Source organism: Athene cunicularia (assembly GCF_003259725.1).
Source record: "Athene cunicularia isolate RWA chromosome 1 unlocalized genomic scaffold, athCun1 chr1_part1, whole genome shotgun sequence".
NCBI lineage: Eukaryota > Metazoa > Chordata > Aves > Strigiformes > Strigidae > Athene > Athene cunicularia.
Window position 1 is genome coordinate 121,190,928 of NW_020799091.1, and position 17,638 is coordinate 121,208,565.

Here is a 17,638-nt window from a genome sequence, read left to right on the forward strand (position 1 = left end):
GAATGTACTCTTACCTGCCAACACTGGTATTCCAATTAATATATTCTTTAGAAACAATGGAGAAATTAAGCATGATGTTGGAGCTGTCTTCTCTTTAGATTCCTTTATTGTTGTATACCTTCCATTTTCTTTCAAGGAGCCTGACACAAATAGAGAGTAAAGTGGTGTCCCTTTAAGAAGGCAGAGCAAAATTGGCATTAATGACCACACCTGTAGGGAAGAGAAGTGAGAGAAAACCAGGAGGCAGGACTGATAAAAGGCTACTATTTGCACTTGCCTGTCTTGGAAAGGGAGGTGTTAAGCTTCCTAGGCTAAGAGTGGAGGGGTGAAGGTGAAAATGGAGTCTCCATGGTGTGAGCAGATGATCACAAAGGCCTCTCTAGTTGAGATTCTGAGGTGTTTTGAACATCCTCTAAGTGAGGAGCAAGCCTGGGCTGTCTGCTTTCAGTGTTGCTGTAAAATGGAGCAGCTGGCTCAGGGGCTGTGCCCACTGCTCCATTCTGTATTCATAAAAGATCCTGGAAGCATCTTTATCCACGCTGATGGTACTGCTTCCTTCAAGGTGTACCACAAGTCTGGTAAGAGCACAGGTAGCTGTGGATGCCAAGGGCTGTTCCTGTAACAGGCTGAAATGTGGGGACAAAGTGGGGATTTTTCCTCCCACCCTCCCTTTCTTTTCTCTGTATGTTGTGAAGCTATTCTACTGCCTGTGCTTTGTTTCAGAGGACTGTAGATGAGTGTTAATACAGATGTATGGCCTCCTGATTTTTCTAATAGTGCTCTAGTGAATCACTTGGTTCTAGGGAATAGCTGGGATGGAAGTTTATTATCAGTTCTGTTACTTGAAATAAATAGTCTGAGACTTTATTATGTGTCCCGCTCTGTATTCTAATCTTCCTTTGTTACAGTAACTCTCTGATTCAATGATTCATAGTTTATCTTTTTTGTTACTATGTGTAGGCAGCAAGTGGCAATGAGCTTGTCTAAGGCACTGCTTGGCTGTACTGCTGCAGAGGTCAGTACTAGGCTTAGTCTTCAGGGACAAGAGCAGGTAATAAATGATGAAGACAAAGATCCAGTGCCTTCCTTGTGGTTAGATACCTATTAGAAAATAAAAACCAGTACCCAGCAGCAGTTACTTTGGGGCTAATACTCACAGTAAGAAGAGTATCCTGTGTTGCTTTCTGGGAGTCCCCAAATATGTATCTACTTTCCCCAGGTGGGACAGACCTTAGAGGGGTTTTCTTCCTTTTTATCAAAAAGGTTTCCTGTTTCTGTCTCTTGACAGGTATTGATAAACAGCTTTTAGAATCGCTATCTTTCTTCCACTTGCTTCTTTTTTTCCCTTTCAGATGTTGGCAGCGTTCAGCAGTCAGAGGACAAGGTAAGCCTGTGTCTTCACCTTTGTTGTGTGTGCAGATATAATGTTGCTGTGGTAGAAGGCCAGCTCAGGAGCTGCAGGTGTCTTTGGAAACTGTCGAGGTGCTTAAATTTGGTGTGGCCTGAGAGAGTGACTCTGTCCCCTGCAATCTGGAAAATGAAACAAAATGCTAGGACTGAACTCATGTAAGACAATGGGACTGGGAAACAATGTGCACAGATGCTGCCTACTGTGGAATAGCCCACAGTCTTTTTGGTCTTAATAACAGATAACTTAGAGGGGCTAGATAAGGCCATTTAAAAATCTTAAACCAGCTGATGTAGGGAGTATCTCAGGCTCCCTGACGAGCTGTCATTTGGGCCCTTATCCTGAGATGTGCTCAGCCCTGAGGGGCAGTGGAGGGTACATGTATGGCTGGGAAGTGAGATCTGCAAAGTTCTCCAGAATGCTTTGTGCTGCACTGCTTCCTTGGTCTCTGCCTGCAGCTGTTGGAGTACTTGGGAGTGGTGATCTATGAAGCCTTAGACTGGGGAATCGACAGCCAAGTGGAGCGAGAACTGAGTGATCCTTTGGAGAAACTTCTGTGCCTCATGTTGAAACTGGATGAGAAGGCAATGAAACCAGCAGTCACCCTGCAGGATATTATCAAGGTTTCCTTCTTCCCACTTAGTAAATAGAACAGCTTTAGATGAGTTCGTGGAATGATACTGTTAACCAGGGGGCATTTCTGGAAAAATCTGGGTAGCTTTTTGGGAGGACATAGAGGGAGCTCATGGCTTTTCCATCAGAGGAAAATGGCAAACCCATCTTAGGTGTGTGCAAATGCCTGTGAAAAAGAATTAAGAAGGAAGACTGAGTATGGTTCTCACACAGCTGTGTCTGAGAAGTCTGTTCTCTACATAGTCTCCAAATTTGATGCCTAAGAAGGCTATGGATATTGAAAAGTCACTTGGCTGTAGTATGCAGCTTGTGCAAGGGCTGGGATTTGAATGTCTCAACTCCAAATAAATATCTTTCTCTCAACCAGAATTTAAAGGTATGAGAAACTTCCCATCCCTCAGTCTGATCAGGGCAAGTGACTCCAACTGCTGTGGGGTTTTTGTGCTTTGTCTGCACTGGAGGCTTCCCCTTCCAGGTACTTATTTTAAAGCACACCCTATAGAGAATAAGATATATAAATTACACAGCTATTTACATTACTGTATGTATAACATTGGGCATCTTGCTTCTTTGTTACTCTGCATGTGCAATAGAAAGCAAAACAAAATAATTTTTTTTGTCTGCCAAAGGGGCTGTGAGGAAGATGTGTTTTAGCCATGGATTGAGAAAACTAAATCTTGCTTTATTCCATCCTATGGTGTCTTTTTCATTTTAAGATCTCTTTTAAATAGCTGCACTTCTTTCAGGCCTGTGAGGAGCACTTGTCCAGGCCCTCTGAGGCTACCAGCCATTATGAAATGATATGTAGGACTCTCTTTACTGAATATGTGGAACTTCAGAAGCTTGTGACCACCATCCAGATCTCCAAAGAGGTACATCTGGGTTCACCCCTTAGCTGCTCTTCCCTCTGCCTTCACACACTCACCTAGTTCTAGAGTAACCTTCCCATTGCACCAGAAGTGGAGTACCTAGCAGAAGGTCTATTTTCACAATGCAAAAGGCTACTGTCTCTGCACCATATTAGTAATTTATTGTAGCTTTGGAAAGTTTGGGGTTTTGGGGCCTCTAGGCTTTTCAGATTATTAATTGATACTAGATAATCTAGTAATTTATACTGAATGGATAGGAAATCATTGACCAGTGCAAGGTGTGCTTGTTTCTCAGAGTCTGAGAAAAATGAATGTGGAAGATTTGCTGGAAAATCCCCTTCAGAAGAAGGAAAAACATGGGGTAAGGGATTTAATTGCTTCATTATGGGGAGTTGAGGTTTTTTGCCTACCTTGGCTCTCTGAGGCTTTCCACTGATTCTTCTATGAAAGGTACAGCTTGAACACAAACAAAACTATTTAAGTTGTTCAAGAGCTTAAGCAGTTAAAGAGTTGTCTGCAAAACAAGCTGGGGAGTGAACTTGAACTGTTTTGTGTGTTAACCTCATGTGGGCATTTATTCTAAACAAAGGTTGTCTTTGTGGTTCAACTTAAACCAGTTCTAAAAATGAAGTTGGAGGCAGTCTTTGGAGTAAGTGTCCACAAGAAATTACTCAGGCTGTTTCTTCCTGCAAATGAGCCCCTAACTCCAGCTCTTGGCAGGAACTGACACCTGCCAAAAGCAATCTGTTCTTTTTTTTGTAGCTGGACTGAAAACTCCCAGAAAACTGTTCTGTTGGTGGTAGTACTGAGGTGGACTGGTTCACTCTTATTATGTAGGTCTGTGCTGGTTCAGGGCTGGAGGGGACTGAAGGCCAGTAGCTCTGTCCATATTTGTGGTTGTGCAGCTCCAGCATCTCAAACAAAGGGGTGAATGAGGGTGAGCAACATTGGAGTTGTAGTGCCTACCTTCTGCCCACTGCCTTTCTTGTCTTTCTGTTCTGTCCTTCTATAGATCTTATACTGTGTGTTTGGGGCAGAGAAAGCAAATTATTCTCTTCTTTTCAAGGCCCTACAGAGTCAGGGCTCAATCAGAAACAAATAGCTCTTCTGGCTGGAGCCCTGCCCAGCATAAACAAATGCACTGCAGTCTGGAGTCTGTGGAGACAAACAGCAAGCCCCGAGAGACTTGTGGACTTGCTCCCTTTGTCTAAATAGCACTTGCTTTGAAGCGTGCTCAAACTATTCGTATGAAAATGTTTGTGAAATGTGTGTTTGGGCATATTCTCAATTTTGTGATCTATTAAAATAAACTGGCAAGCTATCTCAAACCACAAACTCATCAACTGCTATAGCTCTTTCCTGCAGGGAACACATGAATAAATACATGGGCTTTGCTGTGTGGCCTGAAGGCCAGTGTGTTTGGCCTCTGCTCCTTCAGGAGACATGAATTCCAAAAGCAGGATGTCTGTTGCAAATACTCTGCCTCTCGTTTCCAAGTCCCTATCCACCAGTTGATTGCATTGCTCTGACAAACTCTTGAGTTTAAAATAACCAGGATGCCAACTTCATCAGGATCCTATAGATTAGAGCTGGTGCCTTGAGTGGTGCCAAGTAGCTAATGCTCTCTATGGACCAGACTTTTTCATGGTGACTGCTACAAAACTGGCCTTCTGAAACATAGGCCATGGCCTGATAGGATGCAGGGTTGTATAATTTCAGCAGAGCGTATCTGCATGTGTCACAAGACATTCTTCACCTTGAAATCTAAGCAGTGAGACCCATTAGGAACACAGCTGTCTTGGCACTCCTCTGTTGGACTGAATGCTATGGGTTGGGAGTGCTGTAGAATTTTTTGTCCTATTGCACAGGTGTGGGAAGTTTATGTGGAGTTTTATAACACATGGGATGTCCCAAATAGAATAATTGCAGTGATCCAATCAGTAGGGAGAGAAAAGTTTGAGTGATAATGTCACCTATACCTGAAAATTGTTTTGGGTGTATAAAATGCTCTGAAATGGCCAGCTGAAGGCAATTCTTGTCCCAAAACTAATGTGGCAATATTACAGTACAGAAGTCTCTCTTCAGGTCGTATCTTTCAGTCAAGTTCTGTCCCCATGTGAAATACAACTCTAGGAAGGGCAAATGGCTCAGGATAAGCTATCTCAAAGGTCTCTAATACTGATCAGTTTGCCCAGAGTTCTACACAATAATAAATACAGCCTAGGAGATATGGCTAGTATATCACCACTGACAGTTCTAGTTCTCTGGAGCTGAGGTATGACTGTACCAAAGACAGGCTAAAACAATCCAACAAAAAAATCCATCTTCTTGAAGGCAGCTATCACTCAGCTTGCATAAGATTCTTCTGATATTATACCAAGATATCTGAAGGGGTGAGTTGAGAGAAGGCCATACTGTAAGTGGGAAAGTGAGAGGAGTCTGTCAAACTTTGTTCTGAGGCATTTTTTCTAAAGTGTTTTGCTGCCCTTTCACTGTTTATAATACAATAACTTGTTCTTACTCAATTTGCTATTGGGATCCAGATAAGCTGTCACCTTAGAGCTTCCATTACAATGTTGTCTAAACATGCCATTGAGTTGATTATTTCTTTTCCTGTCTTTAACTTTTGTTGGGTTATACTGCATGCCTGAGTATCCTTAGATATTAACACAGGAACAGGATGAGCAGATGTCAGAGTTCTCAGCTTGTGTCTCTAGGCTGAAGCTGCAACGGTATACTGCTGTGGAGGTTAAAGCAGGAGATCTTTCCCCTTGTTGTTGTCTCTTGTCTGTGGGCTCTTCAACCCTTGGTTTCTGAAAGTTCAGAGTATTTTAATGGTAAGATTTAGGGTTTCATTCTCAGTGTTTTCTAGGATTAAAGAATATGAAAAAAGTCTGGCACCTGGAGCACTTGCAGGAAGTAGGTATTCAAGAAAATGGGTCTAGCTACCTGGCAGCAGAAGCTGTGTTTTGCTGAAGTACGTTCATAAAGTTAATGATAAAATTTGGGAATGAGCCTGGTGAGCCAGCTCCCAGATTCCTCCTGGTAAATTAACTTCTGCAAAGAGAAGCAATTCTCTGCTCTGGTACTGTGCCCTGATCTGGAAGTGAGTTGAAGGGGGCATTAAGGACACGCTTTTGTGTTTCTGAATGACTTTGGTGGCTAAATGTGCCCTATTACATGGAAGGAGGGGATGCTACTCTGTGCCTTCTAGCCAGCTGTTGACTTGGCCCTCACTGGTTTCTCCAAGGCATCCCCGTGGCCCAGCATCATCTGTGAGCTGCAGCACGGTGTGAGGCTGCGCAAGTCTGCTGAGCGACCGCAGCATCCTGCACCTCCAGAAGAATGTATCCGCTCTCCCTACGAATTACTTCTGGATGATATTCGGCACAAGAGGTACACCTTTCGGAAGGTCAGTGACTTGGAGTCAATGGACAACTCTGAAACTACCTGCTCTACCGCATTTTGAAGCAGTATTTGTTGAGATCCAAAACCTGTCTTTCTCAAAGGTGCTTTCAAGTCCAGAAGTGTCTGGTCTCCCTCTCAGTCCAGCTCAATATTAGATCACCCTCTTTGTCCACCCAAGTGCTTCACTTTCAGTATCACAGAATCATAGAATGGTTTGGGCTGGAAGGTACCTTAACAACCATCTAGTTCCAACCCCCTGCCATGTACAGGGACACCTTCCACTAGCCCAGGTTGCCCAAAGCCCCATCCAACCTGGCTTTGATGAGGCTGGGGCATCCACAACTTCTCCAGGCAACCTGTTCCAGTGAGGCTGTAGATGTCTTTTTAAGTCAGGGGTAGCCATGCTTTCATGAAGCTGGGTGGTAAACTTTTTGTCCCTCCAGGGGCCAGCCACTCCCTTCTCTGGAGCGATTATGCTGCCTTGCACACACCAGTCTCATGAAACAGACCCTTGCCTGCTTGACTGTGGACATTGGTGTCCTCCTGGGGTCCCTGAGCTGAGCTGTGCCTGGCATCTCTTACTAGTTGCCTTCCCTTCCCCAATGCTGTGGGATGCACTTTTGAGCAAGTCCTTTGCTCAGCTGCAGGCAGAGGCCTCTAGGAAGTGTAGGTGAGCTACTGTAAGAGTTTAGTCAGGGTAAAAGAAGCTGAACTCCTGCCCAGAGCAGCTGCCCTGCTGACTCAGGTGGTAGGGGCTGCCAGCAATGTCAATGGTTGGTGAAGATGACCAGATACAAAAATGTCTTGGGTGTCTCTCAAGGCTTGTGATGCTGTTCACTTGCTGCAGCTTGAGCTGGGAATGATGAGCAGATCTAAAACCTTGGCATAAGTCTTTGTGGCATTGGTGTGCTTTGCAAACAGACGTCTTGGCAGAAGATGAGACACAACTCTGCTTGTAATAAAGAGCGCTATTTTGAAAAGTGAAAACTTTGCATACCACAGTAGACATATGCTTTTTTCCTCATTATTTGTGCTGCTAAAGTGTGTGTGTGTGTGTGTATGTTAAAAGCCTCAGCTAAACCATGCACCTCTATAAAACCCCAGCTCCTGCTTGTCTTGACTGTGGCTCCAGCCTTCAGATAAGGTTTTGACTTTTCTCTGGAGAGCTCTTGATTGATATATAAGTGAATAATAGTGGAAAGGAGACAATACATCATAACTACTTGTGTTCCTTGCAATGTACTGTGTATCAACAGATTGTGCAGTACAGAATTGTAACTCAAGGTGGCAGGATGATCTGGGTCTTGATTTTCTTTTTTCTTTTTTTAAGTTTTTTTTCTGTGGTTGACGAGAAGCACAAACATGTTTGAAGTGTAGTAGCCGTGAATGCTAGAAGAAAGCGTAGGGTGCTACTGCTCAGGTCTTTATGAAGGCTCTTAAATGAGGACTTATCCATCTGCAAAGCTATTTTAAAGCTTCTCTAGCAAACAGTAGTTTAATTTGCAAATGAATGAAAGCACAGCTAGTGTGGGAAGATGTAGTGTTGTTCTACCTGCACTCCGATGTGTTGTGGAAAGTAAATGGCACAGCCTCAAAGTAAGAATAAGCGAACAAGGCGGCTAAAGACATGCATGTGCAACTTGACTTTTTTTGTCAGTTCTCCCCTACGAGGCAAGCACAGGGCTCAATGAGGGAGACAGTCTGCCTCACATGAATACTTGCCCTGCCATTCTATCTTGCTATTGTTCATATTTTATGTAAGGCTGTAAACCAGTCTCTGGGACTCTAGCTTAGGCATACAGCTGCCTGCTGCTACAGTTCTTGTTAACCCATTGTTAACCCATTAACCCAACCCATGGATGTGATGTGACCATGGTGCTTGTTGGGATCACTCTTGACATTAAAATATGAGTACAGTATTCTCCAGTGGCTTCTCAGAGCAGTCCAGAAGCTGCTGGGGCTAGAAGGCTGTATGCTTCTTGTGCAAGCCTCAAAGGGCTGTGCAACATTTCTGATTGCTTCTAGTATGCCACAAGCAAATCTGTCTCTATCAAAAACCATGTGTGTAAACCTCATCATCCTGTGCTTTCCAACTCAGGTTTTTTTATGCCATCCCCAAATTGTGACTTGCATAATTCACAGTGCCATTGAATAGGAGGGTGTACCAGGAGCAGGGAAAGAATTAGTGCTTAAGCATCATTTCTAATCTTTCAGGTGATCAAAGCCCCAGGACCCCCAGAGCTGATGTAGCTGCTCCCAAGCCTAAAGTCTGTAGGTGACCTGGTGCTGCATCTAATGATAGCAAACCAAGATGATTCTGAAGCTTACAGGACAGGTTCTAGGAACATAGAGCTTATGTCTCAGCTACTAGTTTGGATTTGGGATGGGGTTATACTAACCATACTTAACTCTTGGGCAGACACTCCTGCCAAAACACAGGGTTGGGAAAATTGGAGATAACATCTTTGTAGGAGGAAGGTGATTGATGTCCCTACTTCCTTCATTGCTTCTTCAATTTGGAACATTTTGTGGTCCTGAAAGTACTCCTGGAGTTGTCTGTTTTAAATTTGAGAGTTGCTAAAGTATTCTACTATGCATAATCTAAAGGTTCTCTCGTGTGCCGAGCCCAGTGCCTTCTCAAGTGAGAGGCACTTGTAAACCAGTGCCATTACTGAAGGAGTGGTTTTGTGACCGCTGGTCTCCTTCCTCTATCCACTGGCTCTTTCTGGTGCTGTGTTTTGCCTGCAGGTGCTGGAGAGGAAGCTGGAAGAGTATGTGCCAAGGGAGTCCAGCTGGCATGAACAACTCATGGCAGAAATAAAACGACCACAGAAGCTTCGGTCAGCAGCAGCAAGGGACAATGGGAGCAGGCCCAAAGGTACCTGCTGCAAAGTGACCTATCAAGCATGCAAGTGAAGGTAGTGTTGGCTAAAAATAATGGATGACCTTTGAAATGAAAGCCAACTTCTCTTTTCCATAGCATGTATAATGCAAGGGAGGTGTGAATGCAAATTCTGTGTGATAGAGGTGGTATGGCATAAGAACAGATCTTCCTAGAAAACCTGTTTGTGGCTTATTAAGACTCAAAAGATGTTTCACCTTTTTTTATGGATGTCCAAATTTGTCCACAAAGTAAGAGAACAGGATTTTGACCATCACCTAAAACTAAAAGATTATATAACTACCAGGACAAAGTCTAGCCAAATCTCAAATTTTTCTGTGTGGGTATCACATTTGTCATTTTCTTGTCACAGCACAGTATCTTATCTTGTCTGTTCCCCCTCTCCCCTGCAGACATGCTTGTGGCACCAAATATTGCCTTGAAATCTCCAAGCAACAGTTTCTTAACCCTCCAAGATGCCAATACAGAGTTTAGAACTGTGAACACTACAACACAGCAGCTGGGACCAGGAGTTCAGGTAAGGCTTTAAATGAAAGGGCTCTGGAGGGGCAGAAATACTTCAGGCATTAGATCTGCATACACGCAGAGCCTGGAACATCAGGTTCAAATCCTAGTGTTGCCAATCTTGTCTCTCAAAAGTGAACGAATGTGGTACTGTTAGGTTCACTGAAGTCCTTTCCTTTACAGAAGCTCATACCATATTTAAACACTTTTTATTTTTTGTGGCATAACTACAACCTATAGAACCAAGGTCTGCTCTGGTCTCTTAAAACTAGATCCTACAGAAATATTAATATGAATAGGAGTTTGGCCAATATGGGCCAGAACTATTCCCACGCTTACTTCAGAGTGAGGCATTTGATGCTAGATGTACTGCTGTATTTGCATTTCATGTGGTATGTGAGGTTGTGGAAGGAAAACTTGCTTCCTGAAAATAAATAATTAACTTCACTGGTGAATTCCCACTCTTCTGCTTGTGGAGCAATTTTGGGAGCACCATTCTTCAATAAACCATGATACGGTCTTCAGGTTCTGTAAATCCTGGCTTGATCATGAAAAGCTTGACTGCTTGGTTCTGGGATTCAGTCTGAGCATATTCAGAAATTCTGTGGAACTGAACTTGAGCCCTAACACATCATGTCTAGCACAGATGCGCTGGCATACAAACAGGAATCTGTTTTCAGTAAACATTTCTGTCTGAAATGCTGTTACTTAACTGAGGAAAACTGATATGAATTAATAAAAGCAGAAAACCTTAGCTGTATTTGCACAAATCCATGCTACTTGTAGGAATGTTCATCACTTGAGAACCCTGTGGTTGATGTGTTACTGCAAAACTAGAAGGACTTTCATATGAAGACTAATATAACCAAATTAGTTTTCTGTTTTTCTAGAGAAGCTGTTGAGATTCAGCATTGGGTTGGTTGGTGGGGCATGGTCTCTTGAACTGTTCTCCAGTGTTGCTGTATGTGAGCTGGAGCCAAGAAAATGGTTCAAATGTACTCAAGAGTTGTATAGGGAGTATTTTGTGAAATTGGTTCCTGAACAGGTGAAACTTTTTTGACTGCAAAGTGAACTGCAAGTGAACTTTTTGACTGCAAAGTATCTGCAAGTGAACCAGGGTGAGAGAGAGAACAGATGAATTTGAAATTTCACTAGCTTGCCTGGAGCTTCCTGGTTGCAGGGAGAATTAACTTGCTGTTACCTCTTGAAATATAAAGTTGCTGAATGTACCACAGTGATTTCTCTCTCTGCTTCACTTCTGGCTGAGCTTTGAACGTTTCTGGTCTGCCTTGGCTATTCTGGGTTTGGTTTAGCTGCAGCACTTCTGAGGAAGTGGGCTTAGTGTCTCTTGTATGCAGCTTAAGAACTTCCTGTCCTCTGGTCTACAGAAAACCACTCCCAAGCTGCCTTCCAGCACCTGTCTTGCCTCAACCAGGTCATCAGCAGTATCCTGCAGCAGCACAGGTCAGTGTACTTCTAGCTGCACATCTAAACCAGGTGAAAAAGTGCAGTCAGTGGCTTGGCAGGTTCCCAAAGCCTTAGGTTGGGCTCACTCTCTGATCAGCTGAAGACACTTTACTGGAGTTTCAACACTTAATGAGTCTGGGGAGGTGCCCTTAGAAAACCATTCCTCTGCAGCTGACTGAAGTTTGTCTAGCTGCTGCAGCTTCAAAACAATGATAGCGCGTCCCCAAAGGCCTAGCTGGAATTCACAGTAAAAGCTAAATGAGTGTTTTGAATGTTCAAATACAAAGCACACCACTTGATTTTATTAAACTAAATGGTGCTAATGAAGCCTCATCACTACCTACTGACAAGCATAATCACAAAAACCAGGGGTTACAGTAATCTGAGCTGATGGGCGTTGAGGGGGAGGGATGTAAGCCTTGTTACCTTCAGAAGGCACTGCAGTGCTCTTGAGCATTCAGCTTTTGGGGTGAATACTTAGAAGCTGCCTGTTGTGTTTCTGGACCCTAAAACTCTCTCTTCCTATCCAGGTCTCGCTGCAAATAGCACATATCCTCCTACGAGTGCACCCACACTAGGAGACATTAAACCTAATGGTGTCCTGAATGCTGGCCAACAGCAGCAGCCTCCTTACAGAGGAAGGTCCAAATCTTTGGAGAGAGGTCTTCAAAGCAAGGAATTTGTAAGTCCAGCACATCAGCTAGCAAGCCTGGTCTGATACATCTGATAATGACCAGAGCTTGCACCTTGATCCTCATACAAGCAGTAAGCATGGTTTGTGGTTTTTATCTTAGGCCATACTAGGCTCATGTATGTAAGCTTGGAGAGCTTAAGAGAAGACTGAATGCTGTACTGTCCTTGTGGAGGCTTCCCACTTTGAATGTGATGAAATAAAGTTGTTCCTCATACAGGAAGAGAAAAATACTGCTGCACCACCTGAAAGTGTCCATGAAGGCTTCCTCGAGCAGACTGTAGTTGGCAGTGGGACTGTCCTGCTTTCTCCCTCTTCCCTCATTCTTTCTAGATTCTGATATGTTCACAAACATCCTTTAAGCTTCAGTAAAGGGAACAGGTGGTTGACAAAAATGTAGATAGCACAGTATCAGTGACTTTTAAATGTATGCTCAAAGTCAGGCTCAATGACTGTTGGGGGAGCAGTGCTGGGTTTTGTGTGCTTCTGTGCAACCTCTGAATCATGGCCTTGCCCTGTTCTACCCTGACAAGGTGTGCTGTGCACTGGTCTCCTTTCCTTCTGCATCCTTCCCTGCCCCATTCCCGGCAAGTCTCTCAACTGACCATAACTCTGTGTTCAACAGTGTGGTAGGGGCTGCAGGTGGGTTGGGCTCACCCCCTGGGGATAAAAGCACTGTTGTCTCTCCTGGTTGACCACCAGACCAAAGCTGCCATTTGTGTGGGGCCAGTGGGTCTTGGGAAAGAGAAGGCAGGAGTGTGTTGTACTGTGGAAAGGGATCCTGTACCTAGAACGGGCCAGGGTGCTATCTGTGCTGTACTCTGTATCAAAGGGTAGAATTCCTCAGACTGGCTCTGGAAATGGTATTAACTTCTGTGGTGACCAAGCAACCTGCTTCCCTAGTGAGGTGTCAGGAAGCTGCTCCAAAACTATAACAACCACTAAAACCTCTGTAGTAGTTTCTCTACTAGTATCACCAGAGTCAACTGATACTCCCATCACTGGCAAAACTGAGTTTTGGAGACAAATACTCCTGAGCCTTTTGGGACTCAGTTTTGAGAATGACCTCCCCAAATATCAGCTTGTTTCTGCTTTCTCTGATGTTTAACTCCTGTCTTTTGATAGGACTGTCCCTTTCCTACCAAGTGCCCTTCCCCAACCATTGCTGAGCTGATTGGAACCAGATATGCAATGGTGGTGCTGGAAGGGCAAGGCTTCTCCCAAGGAGGTAGTGATGGTGCCTTTCCAAGAGCAAAGGTATGTTTCCTCTCCTCTTTGTGCTGTCCTTGCCTTCTAAGAAGCTGGCTGGCTTCCTGGCCCTCAGTGCTCAACTGCTGAGGTGCTCTCTGCCTAAACCTACCCTATTCATCCAGCTGATCCGAGTTTGGCCCTAGGGTGTAAAAATAATACTTGTGCCCTGATGGCTTCTAATCAAGTTGTAGCTGTGTAAATTGCCTACAAAGTAAACCAGCCTCTGCTTGATACTTCCTGTTATTTCCACACTAGGAGAGTTAACTGCTATGACTGTTGGGCAGCTCTGAAATCACAAAGTAGTTACTTGGAGTTTGGTACTGCTAAACAGTGATACAAAGGCTCTTAACTCAGGCTCTCAAACCACCTTTCTGAGTGGACATAAAGGCTGGGGAGATGAATGGTACAAGGACCAACCCGCAGCCCAGGGCTGTTGGCTGTCCCCTCTGCTTCACTGCTGGCTTATTCACTGAGTCCCCTCCAGAGGGGTGTTGTAACTAGCCCCTCTAAAGCAGATGTTGTGAGTACAAGCCCTCTGCAACACAGATGTGAGGGAGTCTGTGCTACTTGGCTTAGGGGTCAGTTTCTTGCCCTCACTTGTTGAGCAGTATAGACAGAGCCAAAGGGTTCTCCTAGCAGAGCTATGCTACTTCCACAATCTGATGCTCCTGAGACCGAATCCTTATTTTCTTCTCACCTCACTTACCAACCCTGCTTTAACTTGCCTGCTCTCTGCCTATTCTAAAATGGCTCTTACCCCCTTTGTGTTCTTGTTGCTGGAGTTTTTTTAGCTTTCTCAAGCTCTACTTCTCAAGATAATATCACTTCTGACTGCCAGCTGTTTATGAATGTGTTCTTTTTTATAAGTTCAAGCGACTCATCAACTTCCTTATGACTCATTTTTTTTGCTTCAGGATTGGATTCAAATTTGCCTTGACTTAATCTCTTTGGGATTGCTGCAGTCTGCCTCAAAGAATGTCTCTCTTCTTCCCTCTCTCTTAACTAGCTACTGTTACACTGTTGCACAATACAGCTATTGTTTGCTCAAGAGCCTTTTTTTAAACTCCTGTTGTCTGGCAGCTGCCCCAAACCTCTGCATCATAAAAACACTGGCCTACAAGTAAGATTTTTTTTTTTTTTTTGCCTTTTTAGCTTTTAATTCCTGTGTCTTTGCTATCCTTTATTGGACCTCTGTTATTGTATGTGAATCTAAAGCCTGTAGAAGGTTGGTTTATGTGCTTGCTCTTTGGCAGGCAGTGGATACTGTTGGTACAAAGATATTTCCCATTTGCACTCACAAATAACTTTTCTTTCCACAGATCTGTTTCAGCTGCCATAAGCAGATGTTTCTTAAGTGGCCTTACAGCTGTTACCTCTGCAGCAGGTGAGCTAGTACAAAACGGCTGAATGGGGAGGGAGAAAAGAATGAAAGAACAGTGATGAAAATACTCAGTATTCAAATAGTTGTACTACTGGATAGTAACAGGTTGCTGAGCCCTTCAGTTTTGCCCTGCTGCATAAGCCAGGCTGAAGTGTCTACAGCTGCAGAGGATGTGGAAAAACTTGCCTCTGAACTGGTATCTCAATTTTAACTCTTAGTGTTAAGCTGGCAATAACCAAATTTACCGTTCAAGTGTTAGATTCGGCTTCTTGGAGATCACTCTGCATTTTGCTCTAAAGGTTGGATTTAACTTCAGTCAAGGGCTTGAGCAGGTTCTGGGAGAGGCTCTTCACCAGAATCTCCTGCTGAGGACTGAAAAAGTGAACTCCAGACCCTGTGACAGGGAATGGAGTTGGGCCTACTTGTATCCACTTATTTGTCAGAGGTTTTCTCTTCATGGCAGAGGAAAAGATGAACTTCAGGCTCATTAAGGCTCACTTAAATCTATTTGAAGCAGTGGTGAAGTACTGAGTTGATTACAAGCAACAAGTAAACAACCACTGGGAATTGAGTAACTGTCTGGTGGTAGTGCTGGGTGAAAAGCAATGGGCATTTGCAGCCTTCAAGCTATGGAAGCTGACACATTTCAGATGATTTAAAGTCGGATAAATAGGAGGGCTGACAAACTGAAGAGGGGAGTTCTAAGCTTGCTCACTTTCCCATCAAGTGACTGTGCCACAATCACAAGTTAAGACTTCTGTGGGAAAGTCATCCTTAGCTGCAGTATTGGTATCTGATGAGCTTTACTCAAATGATAATGATGGGAACTTTTCTCTCTTAGTGTTGTCTGCTGTGACTGCTGCATCAAGGCAAGTCTAGTCCTTACAACATCATATGGGTGTTTTACATTTTCTATTTTCCCTCTACCTCACCTAGTCATAGGATACTTTCCTTCATCCCACTGATACCTCAAATCTACCTGCTAGCTTGTTTCTAAGAAAATCAGAGGGGATATTACCAAGTGCAAAAGCAGCCAGAGTGTCACAGACATCTCTTGTCATACTCAGCTCAAACAACTCTGGTTTCTCTTTCTTTCATCCTGTGTAAAGTAGTTGGGATTACTCTGTGCTCTGTTTATACAAGGGTCAGAAAGTTCACTGCATTAATGTCTATCTTCTAAGTGCACCAATAAATCAATTGCATACAATGCAAATTTTCCTGCTAAGGAGGAGGATGTGTTTCCCTGAGAACTCAGGTGACTTGTGTTATGATTCTAGATGTCCATGCCCTTTAGAATGTGTGTACATCTCCCACTTCACTTCCTAAAACTTTTGAGACTCTCCAGATGGGAGGACCCAGCTACTCAAGAGCAGAAGACCTCAGATTTGCTGCATGAAATAGAGCACCGGAAGTGTTTTGGGTAAGCTGGGACAGGGATGATCTGTTTTTACCTTGAAGGATGTTACCACTTACTTGTATGTTACAAGCCTACAAACATGCAGACAGCAGTGTGTAGTGTTACACTGAATTACTGGTTTAGCCACTGGTCTAACTAGACTACAGTTCTCTGAACTATTGTGGATTTTAGATGAGCAAAGGGAGGATGTGTAGGTACTCTGAAACCCATTTTGCTTTTTAGCTACCGGGTACCTGACATGGATTCAGAAGTGTCCATATTAGCCCAGACATAGAAGGTTCCTTGTGACAACTACATTTCTATGAGAATTTCCAGGTGCTGTTGTAGTCTGTCCCCCACAGCTGGGGGTCTGTCACTACAACCCAGGAGTAGCTCCTTTGTAATGAGAAATAAAATATCCTAATGGTCCAGGTATAACTGACTGAAGAGTGATGCCACAAATGGTTTCTCAGTCCCTCCACACACATGCAGACACCTTTTCCCCTTTGTCCCTAGAAGAGGAACTATTTCAGAAAGAGCTTTTGACAGTTCTGAGTGGAAAAAAGACCTTGTGGGTATAACTTTAATATCTAGGACTGGAAACATACATTTCTCTTCTTTCCCAGTCAGTTATATATTCTACTGGGGAATGGGTAGCTTTTCTCTCTCAAACCATTCTTTAATGTCACCAAAATAGTCACAGCAGTTTCTGGTTCAAAGGCTTGTACTTCAGTTGCCAAAAATCAGGGGCAGTACTCACTGCTGAAGTGAACTGTGTGGGGCAGTGGTTTGGCCTGTCTCATAACACAGGTGTTGCAGAATAGGTCTGAGTGACTGCATTACTGCCATACTTCAGGATGGAAAAAAAAAAAAAATCCTACAGCGTAAGGATGTGGCCATAACCTTGGATTGGGCACAGATATACATTAGCCCTTTGGTTGACACAGTCGGTGGAGGGAAGGTGTCAGTAAATGAAGCTGTTCTGGTGCTTTGTAGCCCTCCTAGGTGGAGCTGACTGCTCTGTTGAAACTTGTGCATTGAGCTAAATCACCTAGCAGTGTTGGATTATGCATAGGGGAAGGGTGGAAGAACACCATGCCCTCTAACAGAAACATAGGTCAGCTTTCCTGCTTTTCTTTTTCCCTCTCCCACTACAGTGTACCTGTTATTTTGGAACCCTGTTGCCTAGCCCAGCCTCTGTGCTGTTACTCAGGGACTGTGGCAGACTGGCTGACTGCAGACATCTGTACCCGATGTGAGCAGGATCTGTTGAACATGGCTTCCACTCAACAGCAGAGCATCCCTCTCAGGAGAAATTCCTGGCCTTAAACTAGAATGGTTCTATCATAAATTTCTCCTTCACTTGTTCTGTACCTGAAGTAAATGAAACAGCTTTATGCATGGCTTCAATAAAAGACCTCCTTGATGGTTAGTCTAAGGAGGAAGCAGAGTTAGTACTTATGTATTGTGAAGTATTACAAACCTCTGTGGCTTTTAGAACTGTTTTGTTTCTTTTTATGTGTCTCGGGAAAATAAACGTTGAAGCACTATCATGCCTCTAGCACTTCCTCCTTTGCACCTGCCATTGTCATTGTTCTGTGGGACTGTTAGTGTTCTTTGATGAGCAGACTTTGCCCTATGTAATGAGTACAAGGAAACTTTTAACCTAAAACCTCTATTACTGAGAGGTTTGGAAAGTAGAGCTCTCATGTGATCACATCACTGTGC

At 43.8% G+C, this 17,638-nt stretch overlaps 1 protein-coding gene across 1 annotated transcript; it reads left to right on the forward strand.

Annotated features, from left to right (window-relative positions):
- The first annotated feature begins 357 nt into the window (after positions 1–357).
- On the forward strand, positions 358–17,416 carry LOC113479252 (protein spire homolog 1-like). Its single transcript, XM_026847018.1, has 15 exons — positions 358–578; positions 1,353–1,384; positions 1,867–2,031; positions 2,788–2,913; positions 3,206–3,271; positions 6,161–6,322; positions 9,067–9,196; positions 9,613–9,737; positions 11,083–11,188; positions 11,722–11,873; positions 13,008–13,139; positions 14,453–14,517; positions 15,356–15,383; positions 15,792–15,934; positions 17,068–17,416. The coding sequence occupies exons 1-15, from the start codon at positions 362–364 to the stop codon at positions 17,237–17,239; spliced, it is 1,821 nt and encodes a 606-aa protein (XP_026702819.1). The 5' UTR covers positions 358–361; the 3' UTR covers positions 17,240–17,416.
- Positions 17,417–17,638: the final 222 nt, after the last annotated feature.

Excerpts from the sequence above, each read along its gene's own strand:
- LOC113479252 (XM_026847018.1), top strand. The coding sequence starts at position 362 with ATGATCACAAAGGCCTCTCTAGTTGAGATTCTGAGGTGTTTTGAACAT. Across the intron at positions 9,738-11,082 it reads AGCTGGGACCAGGAGTTCAG|CTTAAGAACTTCCTGTCCTC; the intron begins GTAAGGCTTTAA and ends TCTTGTATGCAG. Across the intron at positions 15,935-17,067 it reads GAGCACCGGAAGTGTTTTGG|TGTACCTGTTATTTTGGAAC; the intron begins GTAAGCTGGGAC and ends CTCCCACTACAG.